Below are 24,700 nucleotides of genomic sequence, written 5' to 3' on the forward strand. Positions count from 1 at the left end.
TTTTTATCATACTTACACATTGTAAAATCTACCTCTTTCTGTACACTGTAGTATTGCAATAAATAAAATCAGAGAAAGCCAAGGGAAAATGTTGTAATACTAACCAGGAGGATCCTTATAGACAGAGGATTTTGATGTGTTCATTAAGTTACAATTTTGAAAAGGCATTCCTAGTAAAACAAGCTCTGAAAACAAACAGCCCTGAAAATTTCCTTTCTCACTAGAGTGTACCTCCAATCTCAGTAAAGTTATCATTAGTCCTCTTTTCAACTTACAGGTTTCACAAAAGCATGTATTGAAATATTTCTTTAAGGTTTCACAAAAGCTTGTCTTTAAAATATTTCTTTCAGAGCTGGTTCACTAGTAGTTATCTGCTTTTTTGGGACTTAAAATATTGTAGTAAAAGAAATGTTTTACTTCCTGTGTACAATAAAGCATCTTACTTTGCAATGGAAAATAGAAATGCTGAGAGTAGTAGGTTTGTTGTTTGGATTTGTTGGGTGTTTTGGGGGTTTTTTTTTTGGTTTTTTTTGGTGGGTTTTTTGGGGTTTTTTGGGAGTTTTGTTTTACATTCTATGTCATGTTGGGAAAGTAGCAGTGCTAATTTTTGTACTTTGCATTGAATAGCAATCTATAGTTCAGCGGGTTTGCTTCTTTATTCAGGATGCTTGAAATTTACCTCTGTAGAGTAGCACTTTTGAAAATCAATTTGGTGGATTTTTGGCCTGTATGGCCATTTTTTTTCTGACATATCAGTTACTTCAGACTTAACATTCACATGACCAAAATTTATGTGTCCATGTTTTAGTTTTCCTGGTAGATAGTCTAGGTAAAAGATGCCTTTTGCAGAGAATGTGATGATCAGACAAAAATTAGCCTGCAATACCTGATGTGATGACATAGTCTGTCATTGAATCAGAACAGTGCATGATGATGCCAAAGAGTCAAAGCCAGGGAGTGAGAACCTGTATTTGAAGCTGAACTGATGTTTTTCTGTATTTATATATTCAGCAGTATAGGCACATCCTTTTCCACATGAACAAAACAGAAGAGCTGTTACAAAAAATCCCAAAGCAATTACATGGAGAAAGAATAGACTCAGTAATACTGAGTTTGTCTTTTAAACATGCACCTTTCATTATTTTTGTGCATTAACTGTAATGACAAGTAGGTTTTTGACTTGAGCTTGTTAAATAATTTTTTTTAATGTAGCACATTTTTACATATATTTAATGGCCACTTAAAATATACTTATTTCCACCATATGAAGTACCATGCACAATTAGTATTGCTTTTTTACTCAATTTTCAACAGTTGAATGAAATCCATCACAGTTTTTAACATTTTGTGCATCTGTTATTTTGTCTTATGCAAAGTTCTGATGTTTCCTTGAAGCTGTATTATCTTATCTTTTTTATTATGTTTTTCTTTAGAATTTCCAGTTGCTGTATCCTTAGAATTTCAAAGGTTAATGAGGGAAATCTCCTTTATTTTACTCTCTGTGTACCGTGGTCACTGACACAGTTTCTTAAAAGTGTCCAGCAGCTAATTGATGCTAAGAGAAGTCAAAGATTCTGTTGTCATCCACTGAACAGGCAGTTTTGATGTTTATGCATGAGGACCTGCTGACTTGCAAAGAATGGTTAATGAAAACAGGACACTAATTTGCCTGTTTCATTGAACTTGCAGGTGGGAGACAGTTGGGAAGCTATCAGAGTAAAGAGATTATCCTTTTCAGTCAAAAAGCCTGACTCTTTTAATTGCTTAGGTATAAATTAATTAAACTCTTTGTGGTGGTGGTGGGAATTTTCAAATAGTAAAAAGGTATATAAATGAAAAAATTACTTCCTGAGAAGTTCAGAGCTATTTTCTGTACTGGAGCTTTTTGTGTGTGACCACAGACTGTTTTGAAACAGTCAATTTTGAAAGGGCCAAGCAGAAGTAAATACTCACAGGTTCAGCTTCATGGAGCTGCTCAGTGCAGGATCAGCACAGCTCCATTCTGGGAGGGAGAAGGCAGGAGCACACAGCTGGAGTGCAGGACTTGTGTTACCCGTCACATGAGTGCAGGACTGACAGTGATGCCTTTTCCTGCTTTTGTATGCACAAAATAATCAATGCAAAAAACAATTTGCATGTTTGATAGCAGACCTTTTCCTACAAACAGCTGAAAGGTGTATAAGACAGAGATGTTCATTTGGGGAAGAGGGGGCCAATGGGGTCATTCATCATGAGAAGAAAGAATCACACTTGGGGATTTTTGGGCTCTTAAGATTGTTCTTACATGCATTTTACATATGTTGTAGCTGTAGTAGTTGAATGTGTTCAGTGTCTACTCCATTTTACCTGAAAAGGTCCATTCTTCTTTCTATTTGGTGTGTCTTCCACCCCAGAAGAGTTCTCAGTAGAGTGTGTCTGTCTGCTTTTTAGTGTGCAGTGCAGAAGTTAAAATTTGTGTAAAAATATCCTTTCACCATGCTTTTAGGCAGAAAAAAAAGAGGTTTTATCTCAATCAGTAACACAGTAGCCTGTCATATTTCAGTAGGAAAAACAGGCCTAATGGTTGCTGAGATTAGAAATAGCTTTAAGGGGCATTATATGTCATTACAACATGGTGACATAGTGAAGCTTAATAGGCACTACAACATCCTTTTGTTTTTATGTTTCCCTGAACACTCAGTTCTGTGACAGGTGGCTATTCCTGTGTAAATTTACCCAATTATATTTGTGTAGCAGCCCTGAAAAAGCCTTAATATATTAACCATTAAAAGTCACTGACAGTCTTTGGAGAAATGTTTTTGTGTGCCTGTTTGAATAGAGGGTTTGAATGATATGTTGTTTTTTAGGTAATTTGTAAATATTATATTTAGTTGATGCATGCAAATATGATAAAATATACATTTCCCATTGTATAGTTAACATATTCTGTTTCATTATATTCTATTTGTGTTTTCCCAAGAGCAATGAGAGAGAGGAAGGAAGTTAAGTTTTAGTTGAGCATTTTGTTTTGTAGGCATAAGTGACACAAACCATTTAGATGTTTTTATTGAGAAACAATGGTTTCAAATATTAAATTCCTTTACTATTTATCTCTAACATGTTTATATCATGGGAGTTACCAGCATGAACAAATATAGAGTACAGAATTAAAGGCAGCACTTCAAACAAGAAATAATAAGGATGTTTAGTTTAGTGATTAAATGTTGAAATGTTACTATTGAGAATCCATTCTTCTGAAATTTTCTAATGTTTTTTGATAATTCAGTAAGCTATGGGCCCTTTCATATTAATCAAAACTTTCTTTATTCATATTTTGTTGTTGTAGGCTTTGGCTCCAAATTCAGCCAAACTAGTCATCTAAGATTTGGAAGACATTTTTGTAGAATGTGTATCAACAGAGACTCAAATAAGTCAACTTACATTTTAAAAAGGCCTCTTTGCCATTCCTGAGTTGGGTGGGCAAGAAAATCATTTGAAGTAAAATTGTACCATGAGGGTAGAAAACAGTTTTAGGATTTTTTGAAAACTAATTAAGTGTATCTCCAGGTTAAATAGACTACTGTGGAATCTATTGCCTAGAGACAGTTTCATATTATTACTCATTTTAACCTTTCTTTGCAAGTCCTGAATCTGTGGTATGCAGTAAAAACACCTACCATGAGTATAAATGTATTTTATGTAGTATCTGCCATAGCAACACTGTTGAAAAAAAAATACTGCATGAAATGAAAAGGTGAGATTTGTAAGGATATTGGAACTAAGCAAATAGAATAAGCAAGTGGTTTACAGTAGATGAAAAGAAATTTTCTGTTGCATAAAGAAAAATTGCTGTTTTCAAAGGACTCTTGAAGTAACTGCATATAATTGAGTTGCCTTTGAATTTACTCAGTAATGTCTCCCTGACATGATCAGTTGTTCCCCTTATCATGAATGTATTCATGCTTTTATATTTTAGGACTGCTTAGACAACAAAACCCCAAGCACATTTCTATCTAGCCCTTCATCTTTATTCAGTTCTTTATCTATTCAGCACTCAGCATTAGTAATGAGCAGTAATAAGTTCTATGCTGGGTTCTCTCAAACCTCCAAACCCCACATGCAATCTGATATGGCTGTTGCCATTCACTGCAGGGATACGACGAGGGGCTCTGGTGTGGGCACCCCGCTCCCAGAAGTGGGAATGTGTGTGCAAACACTCTTGTGTTTGTCAGACTGGGTCCTGCAGTGGCTGCAGGGAGCACCAGTGGCAGAACTGTCCTGGGAAGGAGTCAAGGGAGAAGCAGCAGCAGCAACCCAAACAGGGGCATGAAGAGGCAGAGACAGCGGCAGCAGCAGCTGCTGCCTGGCAAAAGTGTGAGGGGAAGGGAGCAGCAGAAGCAGCAGTAGGTGCAGGATGGGATGAAGGGAGGAAAAAGGCCTCCACTGAAGCCCTAAACCAGAGACATTGAGAAGTTATGGCAGCAGAAGGCTTCCTGCCTTTTGGCAGTTCTCCATGCCAGCTGCCTTCTGCTCCAACCACAGCTGCTGCATGGCCTAGGAATGGTTTGTTTAGGCCAGTGCACCAAGCCCTGGTGTAGCACCAGTAGGAGGGCACCTGATGGCTTGTATTGCATTGTCAAATGGAGGCGTCTTCTTCAACCCAGGCCTGCAGCCCCTGGGATATGTCATCATCAGAAACTCAGGTATCTGGGAGGTGTATGTGCTTCCCCAGATAGGTTACAAGTGATGAGGACATTTTCAGGATTGCAGTTCCTATCTCAGGTTCCCAGAGCATGGTTTTTCTTGTTTAATTGTGTCCCCCTTAAAGACAGCATGTGATGAGGAATCCCACACCTCATTTCTGCCTGAAACTCTGTTCTCTGAAAGCCAAGTACTGCAGTGTTGGTCATGGAAACACAAAGCTTCTGCATGCTGAAACACTTTTTGTTGAAATAGATGTTTATCTATGGTAACACAAGTCTTCTGAACAGGATCAGAAATTTCTTTATTAAAAAGACAAAAAAAAGGGGGTGTTGATTTTTTTTTTTCCAAACAGCAGTAAATTCTTAGGATGCTGAATTGTCCAGGACCCATGAAAACAAGAATCCTTTTCCTTTCAAATAAGTTGAACACTACTTTTGAAAGTTTATCTGCTGTCCTTTTCAGTGAAAAGCAATAGACAAAAGAAGCATTGTCCTCCTGTGAGACACAACTAGGCAGGGTAGAACCGACTTACTGATTGAGGAGGAGGAGGGCTGTGGGTGGGGTGGTATCTTGTGTTTTCTCAGGGTTACAAGGTTTTTTTTATGCAGATGCTCATCACCAATAATCTGTCATAAAGTTGTAATTAATAGCTGTTGTGCCCATAATGTAACCTGGAGGATTCGCTTGAGATATGGATAAAACTCTGAAAAATATTGATGCCTGTTCTGGGTAAATCAGTGACTCAGTAGAAAACATTTTGTTGATTTTTGTATTTGCTAGGTAGTCAGGGGATACTGCAGTCGCCCCACAGCTGGCCTCCTTGCCAGCTGGCATTACAAGTGGATCAGCATAATTAATTTCAAAATCAGTCAGCAGATTATACCAGGCAACATTTGCTTCTGAAAGAAACATGAAATATTAGAAATCTTTGGTCCAACTCAAGTCTGTCCATTTCCTTATCTCATCACCTTTACAGATTTCTTTATTTTATATCTATTATCCCCTGGCAGGGATGGTATTTTGCCTGCTACATTAACAGATGCTGATGAGTGTAATAGTTTGTTGAAAGCTGAACACAAAATCTCATTCTGAGCTAGTGGGAGAGTCCCAGTCTTGCAGCTGTAGGAGAAGAAAGAGTCATGATTTATAGAAGAATAAGGCACTGGCACATTGCAGACACCAGAAACAGTAGTGTAATTCACAGCAGAATTGTGATGGTGACAAGTGATGTGTTTTTCAGAATGTCATCTGCCCTCATGTGTTGTTTATTTTCACTGTGGTGTAGGAGATTCATGTTTTGTGTACTGTTGCATGCATCTAGAATATTGGCCTGTGTACTTCTCCATGTCCCAGTAGTTCAGCCTGCTTGACAAAGAAGCCATGCAGGTGAATGGATGTTCACACATGGTTTCTCTGAGTTGGACAGTTCTCCTTGGCTTTTCCAGTTACTCTGAGAATATGACCTGAAAATATGCTTCCATTCTGAAAATACCTTTTTAAATTCTTTTAGTGATAATTTTCCCCACAACTGTCTTCCTTAAAAATGAACTTTATGATCTTTGATTCTTCTAAGACCTCCTTTCTTTCAGTACGCTCTCTGTGATGCATTATATCTATGGTCATGTTTGTATTGCCTGGAAGTTTTATAACAAGGGACATCATGTAACAGAATCACAGAATCACAAGGTTGGAAGAGATCTTCAAAATCATCAAGTCCAACCCATGTCCTAACACCTCAACTAAACCATGGCACTGAGTGCCACATCCAGTCTTTTTTTAAACACATCCAGGGATGGTGACTCCACCACCTCCCTGGGCAGACCATTCCAGTGCTTCATCATCTTTCCATAAAAACCTTTTTCCTAATGTCCAACTTATATTTCCCTTGGCACAGCTTGAGATTGTATCCTCTGGTTCTGTCAGTTGCTGCCTGTTGAAAGAGACCAACCCCCACCTGACTACAGCCACCTTTCAGGGAGATGTGGAGAGTGATAAGGTCACCTCTGAGTCTGCTTGTCTCCTAAATAGAGCCCCTTGGTTATGTATTAGAGGAAACAGTAGGTGATTTTTAGGATGTTGTAAGAATTTATCATTGATGTGAACACAAGCTCAGATGCAATGAATGGCCAATCCTTCTCTTTCATGAAAAGACATTTAATCACTCAAGACAGTCCATCAGTATTGGCTGATACATATGCAAAGGCCTCCTTTGCATATGCAGCAATTGTCCTGGTATCTTCAGGATCAGATCAGGAGGCACATTATGTGAGTAAAAAATCTAACAGAAAAATAATAGTAAAATATGATAGTATTGATCTTAAGTAATGCATATTTAATATATTTTCTTTCAGGAGAAGCCGCTGACCAAATCTCTGCAACGAGGAGAAGATCCCCAGTTTGATCAAGTAAGACACTTGAAATTACATTATTTCCATTCCTCAGGCTAAAAGAGGAGTGCATTAGGAGGCATTCTAGAGTCCTTTTACTGTTGTTGCATACTGTCGAAGCAAAATTTATGTTCTTTGGGTAGATAAATGATAAATACTTGCCTAACCATTCTTGGATATAAATTGGAAGAATTTTTCCTCTGTTTCCAAGGTCAATATTTTTCTGCCATAGAACTTGTTCCTTTTATAGTGTATTAGGCACATACATTGTTTCTTGTCTGTTTCCCCTGATGGGGATCTTGAAGCCAAATTTGTATCTTTTCAAATCATGTAGTTTTTGAAACAGGCGTGTGGCTCCCAATCTTTCTTTTATGAGGTTTCTTTTATAGTTAATATGAGGGCCTGTAGAATCATGGTTGTTGCCATCAGTCTCATCAGTCTGGTTTGCCTCTGTAGCTGTGACTCAGCATGACTTATGTGTGTGCTGCCCTTCAAATAGGCTGAGCCAACCTGTTGTGTTTAAAATTAAGTATAAGTTCAATTGTCAGGATTAATTTTATATACATGTTATTTTCCTTCCTGTGGGAAGAATGTTACACTCAAATGGGAAGTAAAACAAATTAAGCCATCCAGATGCAAACCTTGTGATACTGTTCCTGCAGTACATTAAACAAACTCATAATGGGTGACGGTGATTTGATTAAATATTTATGGTTTAGCAAATTTTGGCCCTTTAAAATGAAGAATTGGAAGACTGATACTTCTCCTAGTAATTGGTAAATAGACAGAAAATTGAGTAATTATCTCAAGATCATTTAATGAGAACAGCAAAAGCTTCCTAGAACTCAACAACTGTGTGTTTACTGCTGCAGCAATTTACTCTGAATTCAGGGAGGAAAAAAAAAACAAGACAGATGCGGATCAAACACCAAGGTGAATTTTATTATATATGACATTCATATATCTTTCTATCCACATATCTGAAATCCTACCTATATGCAGAGTTGGTAGAAAAGCATAGTGGTGAGATTGACTTAGATATCTTGTCAGAAAGCCTGCTTTCAGGTGCTTGAAATTTTTAAAACAAACTATTTAAGCTGAAATTTTCAGAGTTTGTCAGCTTCAGGCCAGGTTGATGGCAACGTTTCCCTTTGCAGCTTTCACATTGTTTTCTACTTAAATAGTATTTTCATTTTGAGATGTTCTGGTGCTTGTGGAATTGATGCAGGCCTGTGATCAGTAGATGGGACCTGAACCTGGCTTACGAGCCCATTTTCAAGAACATGGTTCATATTTACTAAAATGATTTTAGTTCAGCTAAATGCATACAGTCATAGAATGGTTTTAATTGTATTCAGAGAGTTTGCATTCAAAATTTTGTAGTGCACAATATAGATTTGGTAAAACTGAGCTAGAGTAGAGACAGGAAGACAGAGCAAAAAGTCTTTTTTTACCTGGCATGTTTCACCCACTAGATTATGTGAGTACATTGCATTATAAGCTGTTTTTCAAATGATAATGTGTCGGTATTATAAAGTTGTCATCAAAGTATGGATAATAAAATGAAGGTAATAGTCTGCCTGGGAAGCTCTGAAGGTCTTGATATGATGTGGTACCACAACCCAAGTAAGAAGGCATGTGCTTTTAAGTGAAACCACTCAAGTTTTATTTTTGAAGTTAACTCAAGTATTTAAAGCATTTATAGGATGAGGAAAGACCAGGTTGGTAATCCCTTACTTCCCTTCTCCAGTTAAGGTACAGAAAGCTTTGGTGTTTATTTCTGAAACCCAGTCATCCAGCAAAAACAAAAAATGCCAGCCATGACATTCCTGATATTTTTACTACAGAAATGAAGAGGGAGAAGAGGGACAATCTCTATGAACAAACTTCTTCAAGGAGTGTCTAATAATTTTTACTTTCAGTTTTAGGGCATTTAAGTGACAGACAGTCAAAGGAATCTAATTTTATTTCTTTTGACATGATCAAAACTATCTCTATTCAATTAAGGTGAAATTGATAAGTAATGCTGAAGTGAGTAGGTCACTAGCTACTTTAAAATGTCTGAGCTCAGTCTTCTAAGGATAAATTAAAAAACAACAAAAATAAGGCATGACCTGATTTAAAACTTGTTTTTTTGCAAGCCAACTTCAGAGGTAGGAAAAAAAAAAGCCCAAAAATTAACTTAACAATGAGCAGAATGGCACTTTGGCTACCCAAAGCAACCAGCATCAAATTTAACACTGAAACCCCCAAAAAATTTGACATGGCTATGAAACATTGCCTAATACCCCTGAATAGTTCTGTCTCCCTGAGAACCAGCAATTTTTTCCTGCCCATTCTTAGGCACCATTTTAGGAACACTGGTTGTGATGGTGGTGATGGATCCAGCGTCTGGAAACCTGACTGGGCCAGGGCTGTGTCTCTCCACACAGGTGTAGTCAGTGTGTCCTGTTAGGCAGACAGCATGTCTGGCTGCCAATTGCATCACCCTCCTCAAAAAAAGAATAGGATCTTGAGCAATGTATGAAGTGATGATACTTATCCCAACTTGCCAAATGCCTCACCATTGGCCAACACACTGCATTCCTTACACTGACTGTGTTTTCCTTTCTAGGTGTGCATGTATAAAGAAAATATATACAGGAAATTATGTAGGTTTTTTTTCATATGGTTTTAAATATTTTCATAGTATATTTAAATCGTGTTTTGAAAGTCCTTGATTAGGCAACTCTAGCTGCCTATTGGCAAAGAGCATTACAGCTCCAGCATTAGCGTGCTCTGTGTCCCCAGTTACAGAGATGTTATTAAACATTGTACTAGTGAACTATGACTTAAACTTCCTATTACAGGAAACCATAAAGTTGCAGTACATGAAAAGATCAAAAGCTAGCAAAGACCCATAATTCTCCAAGAGGGTGATCCTCACCTAAGGAAACATTTTTATTACTCTTTTCTCAGCCTCTACTAATGTATAATTTGTTCTTACCACGGTGTATAAATGTTCCATGAACTGAGAACACTTGAGGCAGAAGAAGGGCACTGTGTAGTCTTGGACTAAGCTACAAACTGCTTTCCATATAAAAACACAAAATGAATGTAATGTTTTGGCCGTGAAAGTGAAAATTTAACATGGCTTAGTTTTCATATGAAGCTATCTGTCGGAGGAGCCTGTTGCAGAAGTTTCAGCATAAACTGCACAAAAGTTTATTCTTGTTATAGTTTTACTGCTCTCTTCTTTGAAGTGCACTTCTTGGTGACTACAAATTGGAAAGCAAAAACATTTAATCTTTTATGTACTTTTAGGAGAGGAAACAAAAAAAAAAAAAAACAGCCATGGTAAAGAAAGGAAACTAAAAAAAATATTAACAATAATAAAAAAGTGGAAAATGCAATAAATAGATAAGGCACTAAGCAGCATACTATGATAAAGTGTCCTTTTTCATAACAGCCTAAACATGATTAATGATGTGCTGATAATGATTCTTATCCAATATTATTTTTAGATGTAGTTAGTGAATACTGATATCATTGTCATTGCAGCAGCACTGCAGTTGGCTGCTTTTGTGTTTTCCCTTTCCCTGAGTTTTACACATTGTCCTTCATCACCAGAAAAAGGCACAGGACAGAGAAAGTATAAGAAATGGTAGTCATGGGATCTTAAAATAACCTTTGGCTCCTGGTCAGAGATTTGGGTTCAAGCAGTGTGTAAAGAAGTACATCTGAAGGCAAAATTGAAGGAAACACCTTCAGAACCAAACTTGCTGTCCACTAAAAGTAAATGGGTTTTCATATAAACTGTTATGCTGGCAGTAAAATAGTTATAAACGTTGGTTGTGTATAAGCATGCTAGCTGAAATTACCCATCCATAAAATTATGATAGTAAAAAGTCCTCCTTTCTTTTTTTTGCCTCACAAAGCCAAGGCCATCAATGAAAACGAGTGAGTTCAACTTGATTACTTACCAGTTTTAACCATTTTCAGGTTAAAACTTCATAGCATGGTCCAGAAAAAAAGCTGAGAACAAAGATGTGAATGAGATCTCCACAATCACAAATTCATTGAGCAGCGTTGATAGAAAGTGTAAAACCTTACTTGTGCTTGTCCATCATTTAGAATCTGCACAACAACAATTTGAAGATAAAATATGCAGACACTCGGGGAAAAATAGTCACAAGAAATAAACCAAGACTGTGCAAAAATGAAGTACTGCAATTCTTCTTTATTTAAATGGCAATAAAATGCCCATTCAACATTGATTGATATATGTGGTATAGAAAAAGAATGCCAAAAAAATTAATGATACTGCTGGAAACTAGGTGCAGTTTTGAATATATTTGCTGTTAAAGCACATATAAATTCATTAGTGAAATGAAAAAAGTAATCATATCAATTTGCTGTTAGTGGAAACCTTTCGTGTATTTGAATTTTGATAATATATCAAGACTTTTATGAAAGTATATAAATTGTACTGAGCTGTCTGAGCAGAATTTCATTAAACTTACTCTTGCATTTTAATCAAAAATAAATATTAAGCATTTATATAAAGTATATTTAATGCTCTGTGAACACAGGTTTCAAACAGCTCCCTGCTTGTGCAGCTTTCTTATCCTTAAGCTGTACAGTAGGTAGTTCATTTATGATGGAAGAATATGATCACTTGTCCAACAAGGACATATTTTTACATCTGTGCACTCCCTTTCAGGAGCAGCACAGAGCTAGAATTCATCTCACTCCTGGACTTACTTCCAGTAAATGAAAGGGTTGAGTAACCGGCATGCTGGCTAGACTTCCCTCCCTTCCTGTTCCCTGAGAGCCAGGTCTTTTCCCAGTCCACCCTTCCTTCCTGTCTTAAAAGTGCAATGACAGAAAGGTTAAAAAAAAAAAGAAGGAAAAAATAAAAAGTTATATTGACCTTTTATCCCAAATGAATACAGACACTGTAAATTCAGCAGAGAAAGTATGGCATGAGAAGATTTAACAGGAATCACTTTGACTTTTTCTGGTGAAATTGTTTAGGTGGGATTTAGAGATCAGCTGTGATAAGTATGTCAGTGAACATGCAGGAAGATCTGATTGAAACAACTTTTCACTTATAGTTAGCTACTGTGATTTCTGAAAAGATATTTAGGTCTGTTTGAGGACAGACTTTTTAATAGGGCCAGTGGACATAGGACAAAGACTAAGGGTTTTAAGTTAAAAGAGGGTAATTTTTTACTAACTAGAAGGAGGATATTTTTTACTGTGAGGCTGAAGCAGGCTGTCCAGAGAAGGTGTAGATGCCCCATCCCTCGAAGTGTTCAAAGCCAGGCTGGCTGGGCTTTGATCACCCTCGTCTAGTGGAGGGTGTCCCTGCCAATGTTAGGGAGGTTGGAACTAGATGACCTCTGCAGTCTCTTCCAACCCAAACTATTCTGTGAGTCCATGATTTTATGGTTCTTTTCTAGTCTTCCCTAGGAAATCCATTTTCATTGTATTTCGTCATTAACAAGCAGTGTTGTGCTAACTTCATAAAAAGTTTTGTAAAAACAGTAGAGAAGTGAGTCAGTAGTGTACAGTTTGCCCTGACACCAGGTGACTGATTTTTTCTGAGTATTTATCTGAAGCCTTAACACTAGAAGGCTTTGGTATATTTGAGCCTGAAGTCCTATAGTAATTCTTTATGAAAGGCCTCCTGTCGCTGCTGCAAGCATTTGCTTCATGATGTCTTCCACAGCAACATATTTCATATTTCAGGTAAAAAAATCTATTGCAGACTAGATTGAAAGTTTTCCAATAATATTACTTTCATGGAAACTTTTAATTTAGCGGGGGCAGTTGTTACATCTTTCTAATGCAGCATGTTTAATTTTAGGCCATAATACCTGAATAATAATACTTCATCCTCAAAGTGTCTCATTGACTTTAATCCACAATGTCATTGTGAATTAGTTAAAACCTGAAAAACTACAAAAGAGATTCAGAGTTACTCATCTAGACTAAGTGTCATCCACAAAAGTTCTCAATTAAGGTTATAGTAGTATTTGGGAATGCTTGCTCTGCCAGTTTTGCTCTGGTGTGGGAGCCTATGAGTAAGATACATCCATCTGCAAGGTCAGTTGATTAAAATGATTGCAGAACTTCTGGTGTTTCCCGATATATTTGGAGTTTCAAGGGGGGCATCCAGCTGTCATATATAACTCCTGAAGACAGTACCTCTAATTCATTACTTTGTCTTTCCTTACAATCAGTTTGAACTCAAATCAACATTGTGTAACAGATCAAAATAACCTGCTTGAAGAACTAGATCATTTTCTGGTATGTTGAAAGATGTTAAATACGATTTTAATGCATTTTAATATCATCAATATAAAGACTTTATCAACATGCACTCCGGTGTTGCATTTTTGTTTATGTTTTCTAGAATCACAGATTCATTTAGGTTGGAAAAGACTTTTGATATCATCAAGTTAAACCACAAACCAAACACTGTCAAGTCTAAACACTAAACCATGTTCCTACATGCCATGTCTACACATCTTTTAAAGACAGGAAATGCAGAATATTAAGTCACTGCTTGTACCATAGTTCCCAAAAAATGGATGAAAACAAGAAAGAACCATTGAATTACTACTCTTTTTAAGGAGGAGAGAAAACTGGACAGCATTTTATTTGTTATTTCTTGTGTTTTCCTGATAGGTTATAAGCTCAATGAGTTCACTTTCAGAATATTGTCTACCCTCTATCCTGCGCACTTTGTTTGATTGGTATAAAAGGCAGAATGGTATAGAAGATGAATCTCATGAGTACAGACCAAGAACAAGCACTAAATCCAAAAGGTAGGGTTTTGAATATGTGTAATTGATAAATTCCAAAGTTAAGTGTGTTACAGTTCACGCATCAGCTTTTGTGAGGTAACAGTTGCTTGATAATTGGGCTGTTTTTCTGCTTGGTCCTGGAACTCTTCTCTCAGCTTCTTGATGGATGGAATAATTGTGCCTTTCACCTTATGCTCCTCATAGTTCAAACATAACAGTGCTGTTGTAATTGCTTTACAGATATTTTGGATGCTTTCATATTTAAATACCACTTTGTATAAACTGCATTTACTGAAGTCATCGAGCAATAATTCTGTGCCACTTGGAAGAATTTTTCTTATATAGCCTTCTGTTTACACATTAAAAAAATACACATATACCTACCCTCAATCTGAAAACCTGAGAATCAGTCAGGGAGATTTAGCAGCATACCTCTTAAAAGTAACAAGCATGCAAAAATAATGATGTCTGTAGTTCCTCAGTGATAAGGCAGTAAAGTGATCTTGGTTATATTGAGGTCTGGCAATGTGGTTCAATATTCTTCAAACTTTGAGTTTTTCTGAATACTTCAGTACTACATTTACAAGCTTCAATGCAACATTAGGAGAATGAACACTGTCAGACCTAATGTTCAGAGATGTTAAGGAATTCTTCACATTGGGATTATATTATAACCCAGTAACTACAAAAGGCAGTAGTTGCTGGAACAGGGGGATGGTGGCTAGGTTTAGATACCAAGGTAAAAATGAACCTGAATTAGTCTCTTTATGTCAGTAGAGGTGGGCAGTATGAAGACACAGTTCATTAATTAGACGTCTGCTTTTGGGTGAGATGAATCCTTGCCTTGAATTGCTTCTTTCTCCCAACTCGTTCCACGATTACCTGCTCATAAATAGATGTCTTTAGGAACTCCACCCAAATTTGGTTGCAGGTCAGTTTAGCAGTGAAACAAGACCACTCTGTCAATGGGTGGTGTTACAGATGGAATGTATAATGAGTCATTTCTCCAGTTAATGTAAAACCCAAGGAAACCAAAATGCAAATAACTTGCTTCAACACTGATCAAGTTGTACTCTCAAATGCCTGTTTTATTACAAACACATAAGTACAATTGAAATCACTAAAATTCTCAATGTTAATAAGAATTCTGCCAAGGGGATTGCAGATCTGTTTCTGTAATGTTTAATTTTACAAAAAAGTACTGTATATTTCATGTTATCTTTTCAACACACTTTGAAACTTTGATCAGTTGATTCAAATGGGTATTTTTTGGTATTTCTATTGGAAGCTGTTCACCTCAGACTCAACACCTCTGTGTTGTTGTGTACAACAAATGTGTTAAAAGTTTGACAATGTTACCAAAGTTAAAAAATTAACACTGGAACTTTTTTAAAGAGATAATACGATTTGGTTGTGAATTCTCCACTGGTACTTTTAAGGCATTTGCCAAAATTCATGACAAGTCTAAATATTAATTTGATAGCACAGTTACATGTGCTTCCAAAGTGTAATTAAGAATGGTCTAAATGGTGTCATCAGCAATAAATTTAAATTAAATTGATTTGTTAGCATATAGAATCCACAAGTTTCCTTGGTTTTGGTTTTTGTGGTCTTTTTGTTGTTTTGGATCTTTAACTGGAAGAAAAAGAAGGAGGAAACGGATAGATGATATATAAGCACTTGAAAGAACATCAGAGTAACAAATTAGATTTGGTCTGCTTATCTCAGATTTTAAGAGCATAACAGTACATTACTTACTGAAATGCTAGACTGCAGTTTAAAAGGTAGAACACAATTCCCTGTTATCTGTATTTATGCAATTGAAGAAGGCATATAATATGAATTATGACACTTCTCCAAATACTGTGTTTCTTGGTTTGATTTTGCAGTGATGAACAGCAGAGGGACTATTTAATGGAGAGAAGAGATCTGGCTATTGATTTTATTTTTTCTTTAGTATTAATAGAAGTTTTGAAACAGGTAGGAGTTCTCAAATTGTCCATTAACTAATAAATTATGGAAATTAGCAATGCAAGTGAATGTTGGGATTCTTCTTTCTATTTGCATCTTTAAGATTATAATAAATTCATGAAATACATCCTGCATGCTTCTTCATTGCTGTCTTTCTTGCACCTATATGATACATAGCATTCTGTGCTCATACTGACCTTACTTTGCCAAGTCTTTGGAGCTAAAGTATTTGTCTTCAAAAGTAAATAAACATAGAATGGCTGTCTCATTTTAGCTATTTGGTTAGCTACATGCTATTTTCACTGATATATTTCTGAATGGATGATATCCCTCAGTAATACTAGCATATGTGTACTTGTTATATTTTATTTTATGTTTCCAGTAATACTAGCATATGTGTACTTGTTTTATTTTATTTTATGTTTCCAGATACCACTTCATCCTGTAATAGACAGTTTGGTAAATGATGTTATTAACTTGGCTTTCAAGCACTTTAAGTACAAAGAAGGGTAAGGCTCTTTTTCATGCAAAAATTCTATGAAAAAGATACTTTCTTATTTTTGTAATAGTTGTGGTTTAAACAGTATGTTTTCTCAGCTGAGAATTCTTTCTTGTGTCTTGCTAGGTACCTTGGTCCTAACACTGGGAATATGCACATTGTTGCAGATTTGTATGCAGAAGTAATAGGTGTTCTAGCTCAAGCAAAGTAAGAAAAATTCAACATATTATTTCCTTCATGAATATGACAGAGTCTGCTTGCTTAGCATGTGAATATTCTGATTTTCTCACTTTCTTTAATTATTCTGTAGGAATAAGTTATTTCAGTTCATTGGCCTTCTATTTATCCAGATGTTCTAGAACATAGGCCTCTAGGGAATCACAGGCTTTCTGCATCTAGTCCAGTGATACTGAATAAATTCAACTGAACTGCAGCAGCATTATTTTTCCTATCTCAGCAATGACGTCTGTAGAAAGCCCAAAGGGCTGAAGAGAGCTATTTTAACTAGCTTTTTTGTAGATGCTATTTTTTCTTTAGCTGGGCAAACCTATAAGTGGCTATCCTCCGCATAGCAACAATGTTAAGGCTCTCTGCAGCTATTTCAGCTCAGAACTTAATGCATCTGCTTCTGAACCCTTCATCCTTCTTAGAACAGATGACATAAAACATTTTGTGGGTCAGATCTTAAATTTTGAATTTGGAAACAGTCAAACTCAGGATCTCATGTAGCCAAAATAGCTTTTCATTGTACAGTTAAACCACAAACTAGGTAGAGATGAATTTTACTGCCCTGATGTAATGCTATTTGTCTCCTGACTCTTCGGTGTTGCTGAGGCCGAGTCTCAGCTCTACAAAGCAAGTCAGTTTGGCGTGAAGTGGCAAAAACAGTTTGAGATTCTGAAAATCATATAAATTCAGCTAAGGCCTTACCTGGGCCTCTGAATTGGCTGGGTCAAATGCAAAGGGAGAAGTTGCATCTGGATCCAAAGCTTCATGTTGGCTGTCAAAGTTCTGAAGGGCCTTAAGATGTTTCTGTAACTGAAGGGCTTCTTCCTGCTAACCTATTTCTTTCAATTCACATGGGTTGTCTATCAAAGAGGATAACAAGAGGTTGTTACATGGTAAACCCACCAAGACAATTACAATCTTTCCATTTTGTCTCAAAAAGGGCAGGAGGTCCTGTTGGATGCCCTTTCCATATGTAACTTTTATGGACAACGTGTCTCCAAAGACATCTTCAATAGATTTGTGGGGGAGAACAAAAATGATTACAGAGCGCTCTACCCCAAGTTATTGTAGTTTGTTAATGCTTAAGTGTTACTGTAGTGGCTATTAGGGGAAAAACTGAAGGGACAAACTGCCTATATGAATATTTTTCTGGGCTATAGTATAAACATGTTATTTTGAAAATATTACATGTACTTGCAAGATAGCTATCTTTCATCATGGGTTTTTGAAAAATGTTTGAAGGGGTTATTTAAATGATATTGTTACCTCTTATGTAAAAGAGGTGCATGGTAATAAAATAATTTCAAATATGTGGTTATCTAAATAGACTAAGATCAGGCTGTATGCTTCCTTTTCTCAGTTTATTACAAGTGAAAGAAAGCTAAAAAAAAAAAAATCTATTCAAGTACTGAGTGAAATGGTACTTTTATACAACCTAAGTTTTATCTTCTTTAGGTTTTTCCCAATCTGTATACCTTGCAGTACATTTCAAATATTGATTTTGAACTTTTTGAAACTAACCAATCTGAATTCATAGATTTCCCGCTGTAAAGAAGAAATTTATGGCAGAGCTAAAAGAGTTGCGGCATAAAGAACAAAGCCCGTATGTAGTTCAAAGCATCATCAGTCTTATAATGGGAATGAAATTCTTTCGCATTAAGATGTATCCTGTGGAGGACTTTGAAGCTTCTCTTCAGTTTATGCAGGTAAAATTCTTAATGACATAGCTGTGGTTTCCCAGACCTTTCTGAATGGACTAGCCTTTACTTTCCATGTAATTTTCTAGGAGATTTTCCATATGTCGTTTCCACATAAACCTACATGCAGCTACTTTCTGCTTCTTATGAACCCCATGCCAGCTTTTCATCAGTTATATACCTCTAGTCCCTAGAGCTCACCCTTCAGCTAGAAGAGATTTTGTTCTGTAGCCCCCAGCCTTTCCACCCCACTATCCCACAGCTGTCCCTTGCCCTGTGTCTGTGCCTAGCTGTCTCCCTAGCTGTTCACTGCCTCCAAAGCAAATCTTCTAGTTGCCAGAAAAGAGAGGAATTTCTAATGGAGGAAGACACTGAGGAAGAGACAGAGAATTGAGGCAAAAGCTGGATGGAATTTCCTTTGGACGTGTTGTCTCCTTCTACCACACCTTCCCCCTGCTTGCTGTAGAGTGCATTCTGTACACTCCTGGTTTAAAAGTCACTAGAACAGAACATAGTTCGACTACAATGAATGCTTTAAATTAATAGATTACATAATTTTGTAAAAGGCAAGCAATTACTTAATGTTTCAGAATTCTTGATGGTAATGTTCAATTTGTTTTGTTCCCGCCTGCAGGTTTCTTTAGCTTAATCTTTCTATTGCCCTTTTTTTTCTTGGGCTCACCCCACATGGTTACATGCTTTGCACCCACTCATCCAGTAAAATAAATATTTTATATAAACCTCCATGTAAGGTTTAGTGTATCGATGGTGTAAATGGAGGAAAAAAAATCAATGTTAGATGCTCGCAAGTAAGGATTTGGCATTGGAATACAAATATACATGCATACAGACACAGTGAGCTTTTTCTTTTAAGTCCTGAACAGGAAGCACATTCTATTTCAGCTTTACAATATCATCTAAACCATATTTAATTGCATATTTAAGACATATTTAACAACACAGAAAGAGGTAATCTTTTTTCCTACCTTACTCTTAATTGTGTAGACACATACTAGCATGTGTCAACTTAGTTTAAGTTATCAAGAGCTGGGAAAATATCAAAGTAATATGTGTTCACTTGACTTAATGAGTGAATGAGGTTATGGCTCAGCTTTATCCAGTGTTCACTGCTATTAAAATCTGTGGTAAAAATCCTTCCAGTAAAAGTGAAATTTGGATCTCTGCCTTCCCCTGCTAGAATCTCTAAGTACTAAATGAATTCTTACATTTACTCCTCTGCATCATAAGATGCACTTGTGCATGTGGGAAAACCTTGTTTCCTCAGTTTGGTGAAGTACATTTCAACTCTTTGGGCAGTTTGTCTGTTTGAGTATCTCCATGCAGTGTTTCACCTAAAACCTCTGTCACATAGTGCTGCTGTAGTAGAGAGAGATGCTTTCAAAGGGTCAGCTAATTTCAGGAGTGAGCTCCAGAAGAGCCCGTCTTCCCTCAAAGAGTGCAGAAGCACCTCAGGAAGGCTGGCTGGACTGACTGAAGCCATGTATTGTATAATCCTGTTAGCACACAGGAAAAAAGTATGCATAATCTGAGATTTAAACTGCTCTGCATGACTGTGAAGGAAAAATGGTCAGTAGGGACCTTCCTCCTACAGTCAGGGGCTGTTTGGGCCTTGAACCCAGAGAAAAAGTAACTGGGGCAATAGGATTTGTCATGCTCAGAGAAGTTGTACACACAAGTGGGTGGATGCTTATCTCCCCTCCCTCACTTCCTGAGCAACACAGCTGTCTGGAGACTAGTTCACTGCATGTTTAGGACAAAGTCTGTTTTTATTTTTTTCTTAATCCCCAGATGCAGGCTGGAAATTGTCCTCACATAGCACAATTCCATATTGACCCACAATATGCAACGAATCCTAGCAATGAAATTCATCCAAAAATATTTACAATAAGATTGTTCATTGCCCTGTGTGTCTTAACCAGAGGATTACATTCCTTTTCTGGCTTCTCAAAGCATTGTGTGAAGCACTCCATGTTGACTATTAGTTTTGCTCCTGAAGATACACACAGGGCATGAGATCAGCCCCTGAGTCCAACTCAGTTTCCAGTCCAAAACACCACCAGGCACAGCTGGAGTCAGTGGAGACTTTCTGGATTGGAGCAACAGTTCCTTGATCTTGACTTATGTCCTGCTTTCTGCTGGCTGCAAAATGCAGATTTAGGAGTTAAGAGGCAAATGTTTTCAGTGGGATTTGCAGGATAAAATTAGTCGCTGACACGTGATTCACATTCAGCAAACATTCAGGGGTCTTTATTCCAGCTGATATGCAATTTATGTTTCTTGTATTTTTTTTTTCTTTAGGAATGTGCACATTATTTCCTTGAAGTTAAAGACAAAGATATCAAGCATGCACTGGCAGGACTGTTTGTTGAAATTCTTGTCCCCGTAGCTGCTGTAAGTTTATTTTTGATGTTGTTTGCATAATATTTTAAAATTAGATAAAACGGCTTTTGAAATAGTTTTTTTACTGACATGAAATTTTATTTCAGGCTGTTAAAAATGAAGTGAATGTCCCCTGTCTGAGGAACTTTGTTGAAAGCCTGTATGATACAACGCTTGAACTTTCATCACGAAAGAAACACTCATTGGTTAGTAACTCTAAGAAGCAGAGGTTAAAATTTATTGTCACAAATACTTCTGAGCAAGACCCTTGGGAAATTGCAAAATGTTTTATTTGCATTTGGCTATAACCAATACATTTCTATTTGCAGGGAAGATTATTGTGTTTCCAGAAAATAACTGTATTTATTTTACTGATAATATAAGCTAAATTAGTCTGAATCAAATATGTTGTCAGCTTCTGGGTCTGTGATTATTAAATGGTTAGGTTTTCTCATAGTTGTTATATGTAAACATTAGGAGAAGAGGAGAAAGAATAGAGTTCACTTCTTGTCAAGCGAGAACAAATGAGGTATGTGGGAACAACTCTTTAACGGGGCTTAAATAATACATTGTAGGAAGGAAAAAAATTATAACACATGCCCTTTTAAATCCATAACTTGGCTACTGTGTAACTCCCTATTTCATTTTTTTTCATGTGAGATGAACAGTGGCACTGCAGTGTATTTTTGGAATCATGAGTTGATCTGAATTAAATGAGGATCTGAGTCAGTTTGATGCTGGCTGCCTTAAGCAGTCTGTCTCTCCAACTGGGTCAGCGCCTGTCAGCAGTGTGGCATTAGCTAATCCATTTTGAAGTCTTGGGCCTTTTAAGTAAAGAAAGTTTGTCATTTGTCCTCCCTCATTCTAGGGGAAAGTCAAAGAGACTTCCCTGTTTCCAGTTCTTTCGGCAAATGCTGGTCACTGGCTCTAGCGAAACTGCTGGGAGGACTGCAGGAGTGTGCTGGAGCTCTCTGCCTGTTACAGCATTCCCAGGGGACAGTCAGAGCATCCCTGGGCTGCAGTCCTGATCCAGTTTGAATTAGTGGGAGGCTTGAGATGGATTTCTGATTTCACTCTGCTTGTGTTCGTGTGGCTCTGTTCCACTCCAAAACATTGTTGGAACTGCAGCAGGGTAGAGCTTTTTAGTACAGTTTTTACATTAAATAGAACTTCCCAAACTCTGGCCATACTTGCCAAAGTCAATACTACATTCTTGAGAAAGGATTGCACAGCTGGGCCTTTGCATTTGATTGCTTGTCTACACATACCACACTGGAGGCTACATAGTTAAAAATGACAAAATAGAATAGATTCTTGTGAGGGTGTGATTAGAAATACAAACATTGCGAGGAGGAGGAGGGGAAAGGCAAACAGTTGACAGAAATAGCTGTAGTGCATATTTCCAGACTTCCAGGAAGAAAGCACACTCCTTAAAGTCTGAAATGGACCAAGATCAGTGTTTGGTGAATCCATGCTCTCACTGTACAGACAGGATGGGGGAAGTCATCTTGCTTCATTTTCTATCTAAAAGTATCTCGTATGAGCTAGTCATTAAGGTTCCTTGGTAGTGAATGGAGAGAATTAGGAAATTCCAGGAGATGGTTTATCTTCCCTCCTAGGGATCTTCCTTAGGATGGGCTATAACACTCTTGGAATGTTACTAAACTCTGTGATCCAGTCAAGTACTCAATTCTATAGTAAGAAAGTCTTCTGTGAGAAGATTTCAGGTATCCTGTCCCATATGTATTTTGAAGATGATTATAAAAATTAAAATTAATGTACATTTGCCATTTGCTCAAGAAATTAGCCTAGATATGGACAGTTTATGTTATGTCTTAGTGGAACAGAAACTGAGATTTAGAATGTGTTTATACTTTGAGCTGTGACTGAAGTTAGAATTTAGAGATAATTTTTAAAATAATTTGTCTTAAAGTGAATGTTACCTTATTTTTTACTAACACCTTTTGTGTCCTGACTGGATTTATTAACATTACAATTGAAATCTTAGTCTTCTTGAAATAGCTGAGTCAGTTTCCAAATCATTAGGTGCATTTTAGCTTATTTTTTAGTGTATTGTTTACAAGTGTTAAAGTAAGTGTTGACAAAGAGACTGGGTTACAGTATTTCAACTATTGTGTTCTTCTTTGCTTCCTTTTTTTTTTCACTTCACAAGCTGTAACTCCCAGCAAATCCAGGCATTCCCTGTGTTTTAACACAATTCTTTGACGTGTCTCGCAGTAAATATTGTGACTGCAGATTTTGAGGAGTATTAGCCATCTGATTCATAAGTTCCAACAATCTCTGTGGGTCCTGTTTTTATAATAATAAAGTTTCGTTATTTCCATGCTTTTATTTCTCAGTAAACTGGCAGAACTTAGCCCTGGGAATCTGTAAAATTGTGCCCTCTCTTACACTGCTATGAGTACACGTGTGGTTGGTTTTAGTTCGTCCTTGAAAGGTATCTGTAACAGCTTTAGAGAAGGCTCCTTTTAAATACTACTGCTTACTGATGTGTTTATGTTGGCTAACTTGTATTGCACAAAATGGAGGGATTAGAACTTCAAGTTGACAGTAGCTCTATTAAATAAGTTTTGAGTGCTGTAGATATGCAAATAACACTTTATTGACATCCATTTCCTGTTTAGGCTTTGTACCCCTTGGTAACATGCCTGCTTTGTGTCAGTCAGAAGCAGTTCTTTTTAAACAGATGGCATGTTTTCCTCAACAACTGCCTTTCCAATCTCAAGGTTAGTATCTCTTGGTTTTAATATTGTATTCAGAGTTCAGTATGCACTGTAGGTCTGTTGCATAGCTTTTTTAGGTAAATGCGCTGAGTTATTGCTATCATCTGATTCCATACATAACTTTATTCCTGACAGTACAAGTTCTTTAGCTGTGCGGGTTTTTTCAATGGCAAAAAAATATTCTTAGGTCTAGTTTGAATTTCTACTGTTCCTCTAACTCAAAGCAAGACTGAGTCAAGCACCTGTGAAACAGAAAAAATTGCTGATGGAAGTCAATAAGTTAAGTGACATACCAAAACTGAGCTAGTAGTAACTTGCTATTTGCACATAAGCACTGGAAACAAAGAACTTGTTATTGCTTTTTCAAAATAGAACTACTTGTAGGACGCTGATTCCATTGCTTATTTCACTCGTGTTAACTGTTTGCATTACAAAAACCCTAAACTGTTTCAAGTTTTTTCCTCCATGTAGCCCTTCTTATTCCCTTACCATATGTTAGATCTTTGAGGTTTAAGGTTAGTTTTCCCCTGCAGTCTGCTGTGGTTCCCAGTGAACACGTAGTGTTCAGTGCACATGTGCTAGTTATCATTGCTGCTCCTCCACGTGCCTTTTACTTTTGCAGTAACTCATGTCCCATGCCATGCTAAAACTGCAGCCCTGTGAAAGGATGCTCCTGTGCCCACCTGAAAAGGGCAATATAAGAAATACAGTGAAGTGATAAGAGCAAATGAAGGGCCTCCCTACTGTGTCTTGATGAACCAGTGGGTTGAAGGCTTCTGCTTACAGCACACTTCAAACTTCACACAAACTTCACATTTCAGCCACTTTCTCAGCTAAGAGGCAAATGTCTGCTCTCCAAAAGTTGAGTTCTCAAGCTTATAAAAAAGGTATATATTACATCCTTTTTTATGGTTGCTTTCTGGCCATATTTCCTCTCTGTCTTAGTGAAACAATTTGTATTGGCTTTCTTCATATGGATCCTACTATTAGAATAGCTCTTCAGAATGTTCAGTCTGCCTAAAGATTTTATTCTGCCTTTAGTACTTGAATACCTAACCTTCAGTGAAGATGCATTAGAATCTTACTTGCAAAGAGATTCAGAAAACAACCTTGTTGTTATTGAATCTAATTTTATGGGGTTTTATGCAATTGTACAAGCTTCAGAAAAGGCAAAGCCAGATGGGAATATATATTTTTCTGAAAATTGAGGAGACGATGACAAATTATTTGAAACTGTCAGAGAAAATATAAGAAAAGATGGTCCTATCTTACTGATTGAAAATAAAATTGGAATTTA

General features: G+C 36.9%; 1 protein-coding gene across 9 annotated transcripts in view; it reads left to right on the plus strand.

Moving 5' to 3' along the window:
• Positions 1-24,700, plus strand: part of LOC102066586 (protein furry homolog) — a 223,907-nt gene that overhangs the window by 103,836 nt on the left and 95,371 nt on the right. For all 9 annotated transcript variants that reach the window (XM_074535307.1, XM_074535306.1, XM_074535308.1 and 6 more), the window contains 9 exons: positions 7,035-7,088; positions 13,746-13,885; positions 15,754-15,844; positions 16,265-16,344; positions 16,461-16,541; positions 18,100-18,268; positions 20,579-20,671; positions 20,767-20,865; positions 23,305-23,406. In XM_074535307.1, coding sequence (XP_074391408.1) covers positions 7,035-7,088; positions 13,746-13,885; positions 15,754-15,844; positions 16,265-16,344; positions 16,461-16,541; positions 18,100-18,268; positions 20,579-20,671; positions 20,767-20,865; positions 23,305-23,406 — 909 coding nt within the window. The remainder of the gene's footprint in view (positions 1-7,034; positions 7,089-13,745; positions 13,886-15,753; positions 15,845-16,264; positions 16,345-16,460; positions 16,542-18,099; positions 18,269-20,578; positions 20,672-20,766; positions 20,866-23,304; positions 23,407-24,700) is intronic.

This window comes from Zonotrichia albicollis, chromosome 2 (genome assembly GCF_047830755.1).
Source record: "Zonotrichia albicollis isolate bZonAlb1 chromosome 2, bZonAlb1.hap1, whole genome shotgun sequence".
NCBI lineage: Eukaryota > Metazoa > Chordata > Aves > Passeriformes > Passerellidae > Zonotrichia > Zonotrichia albicollis.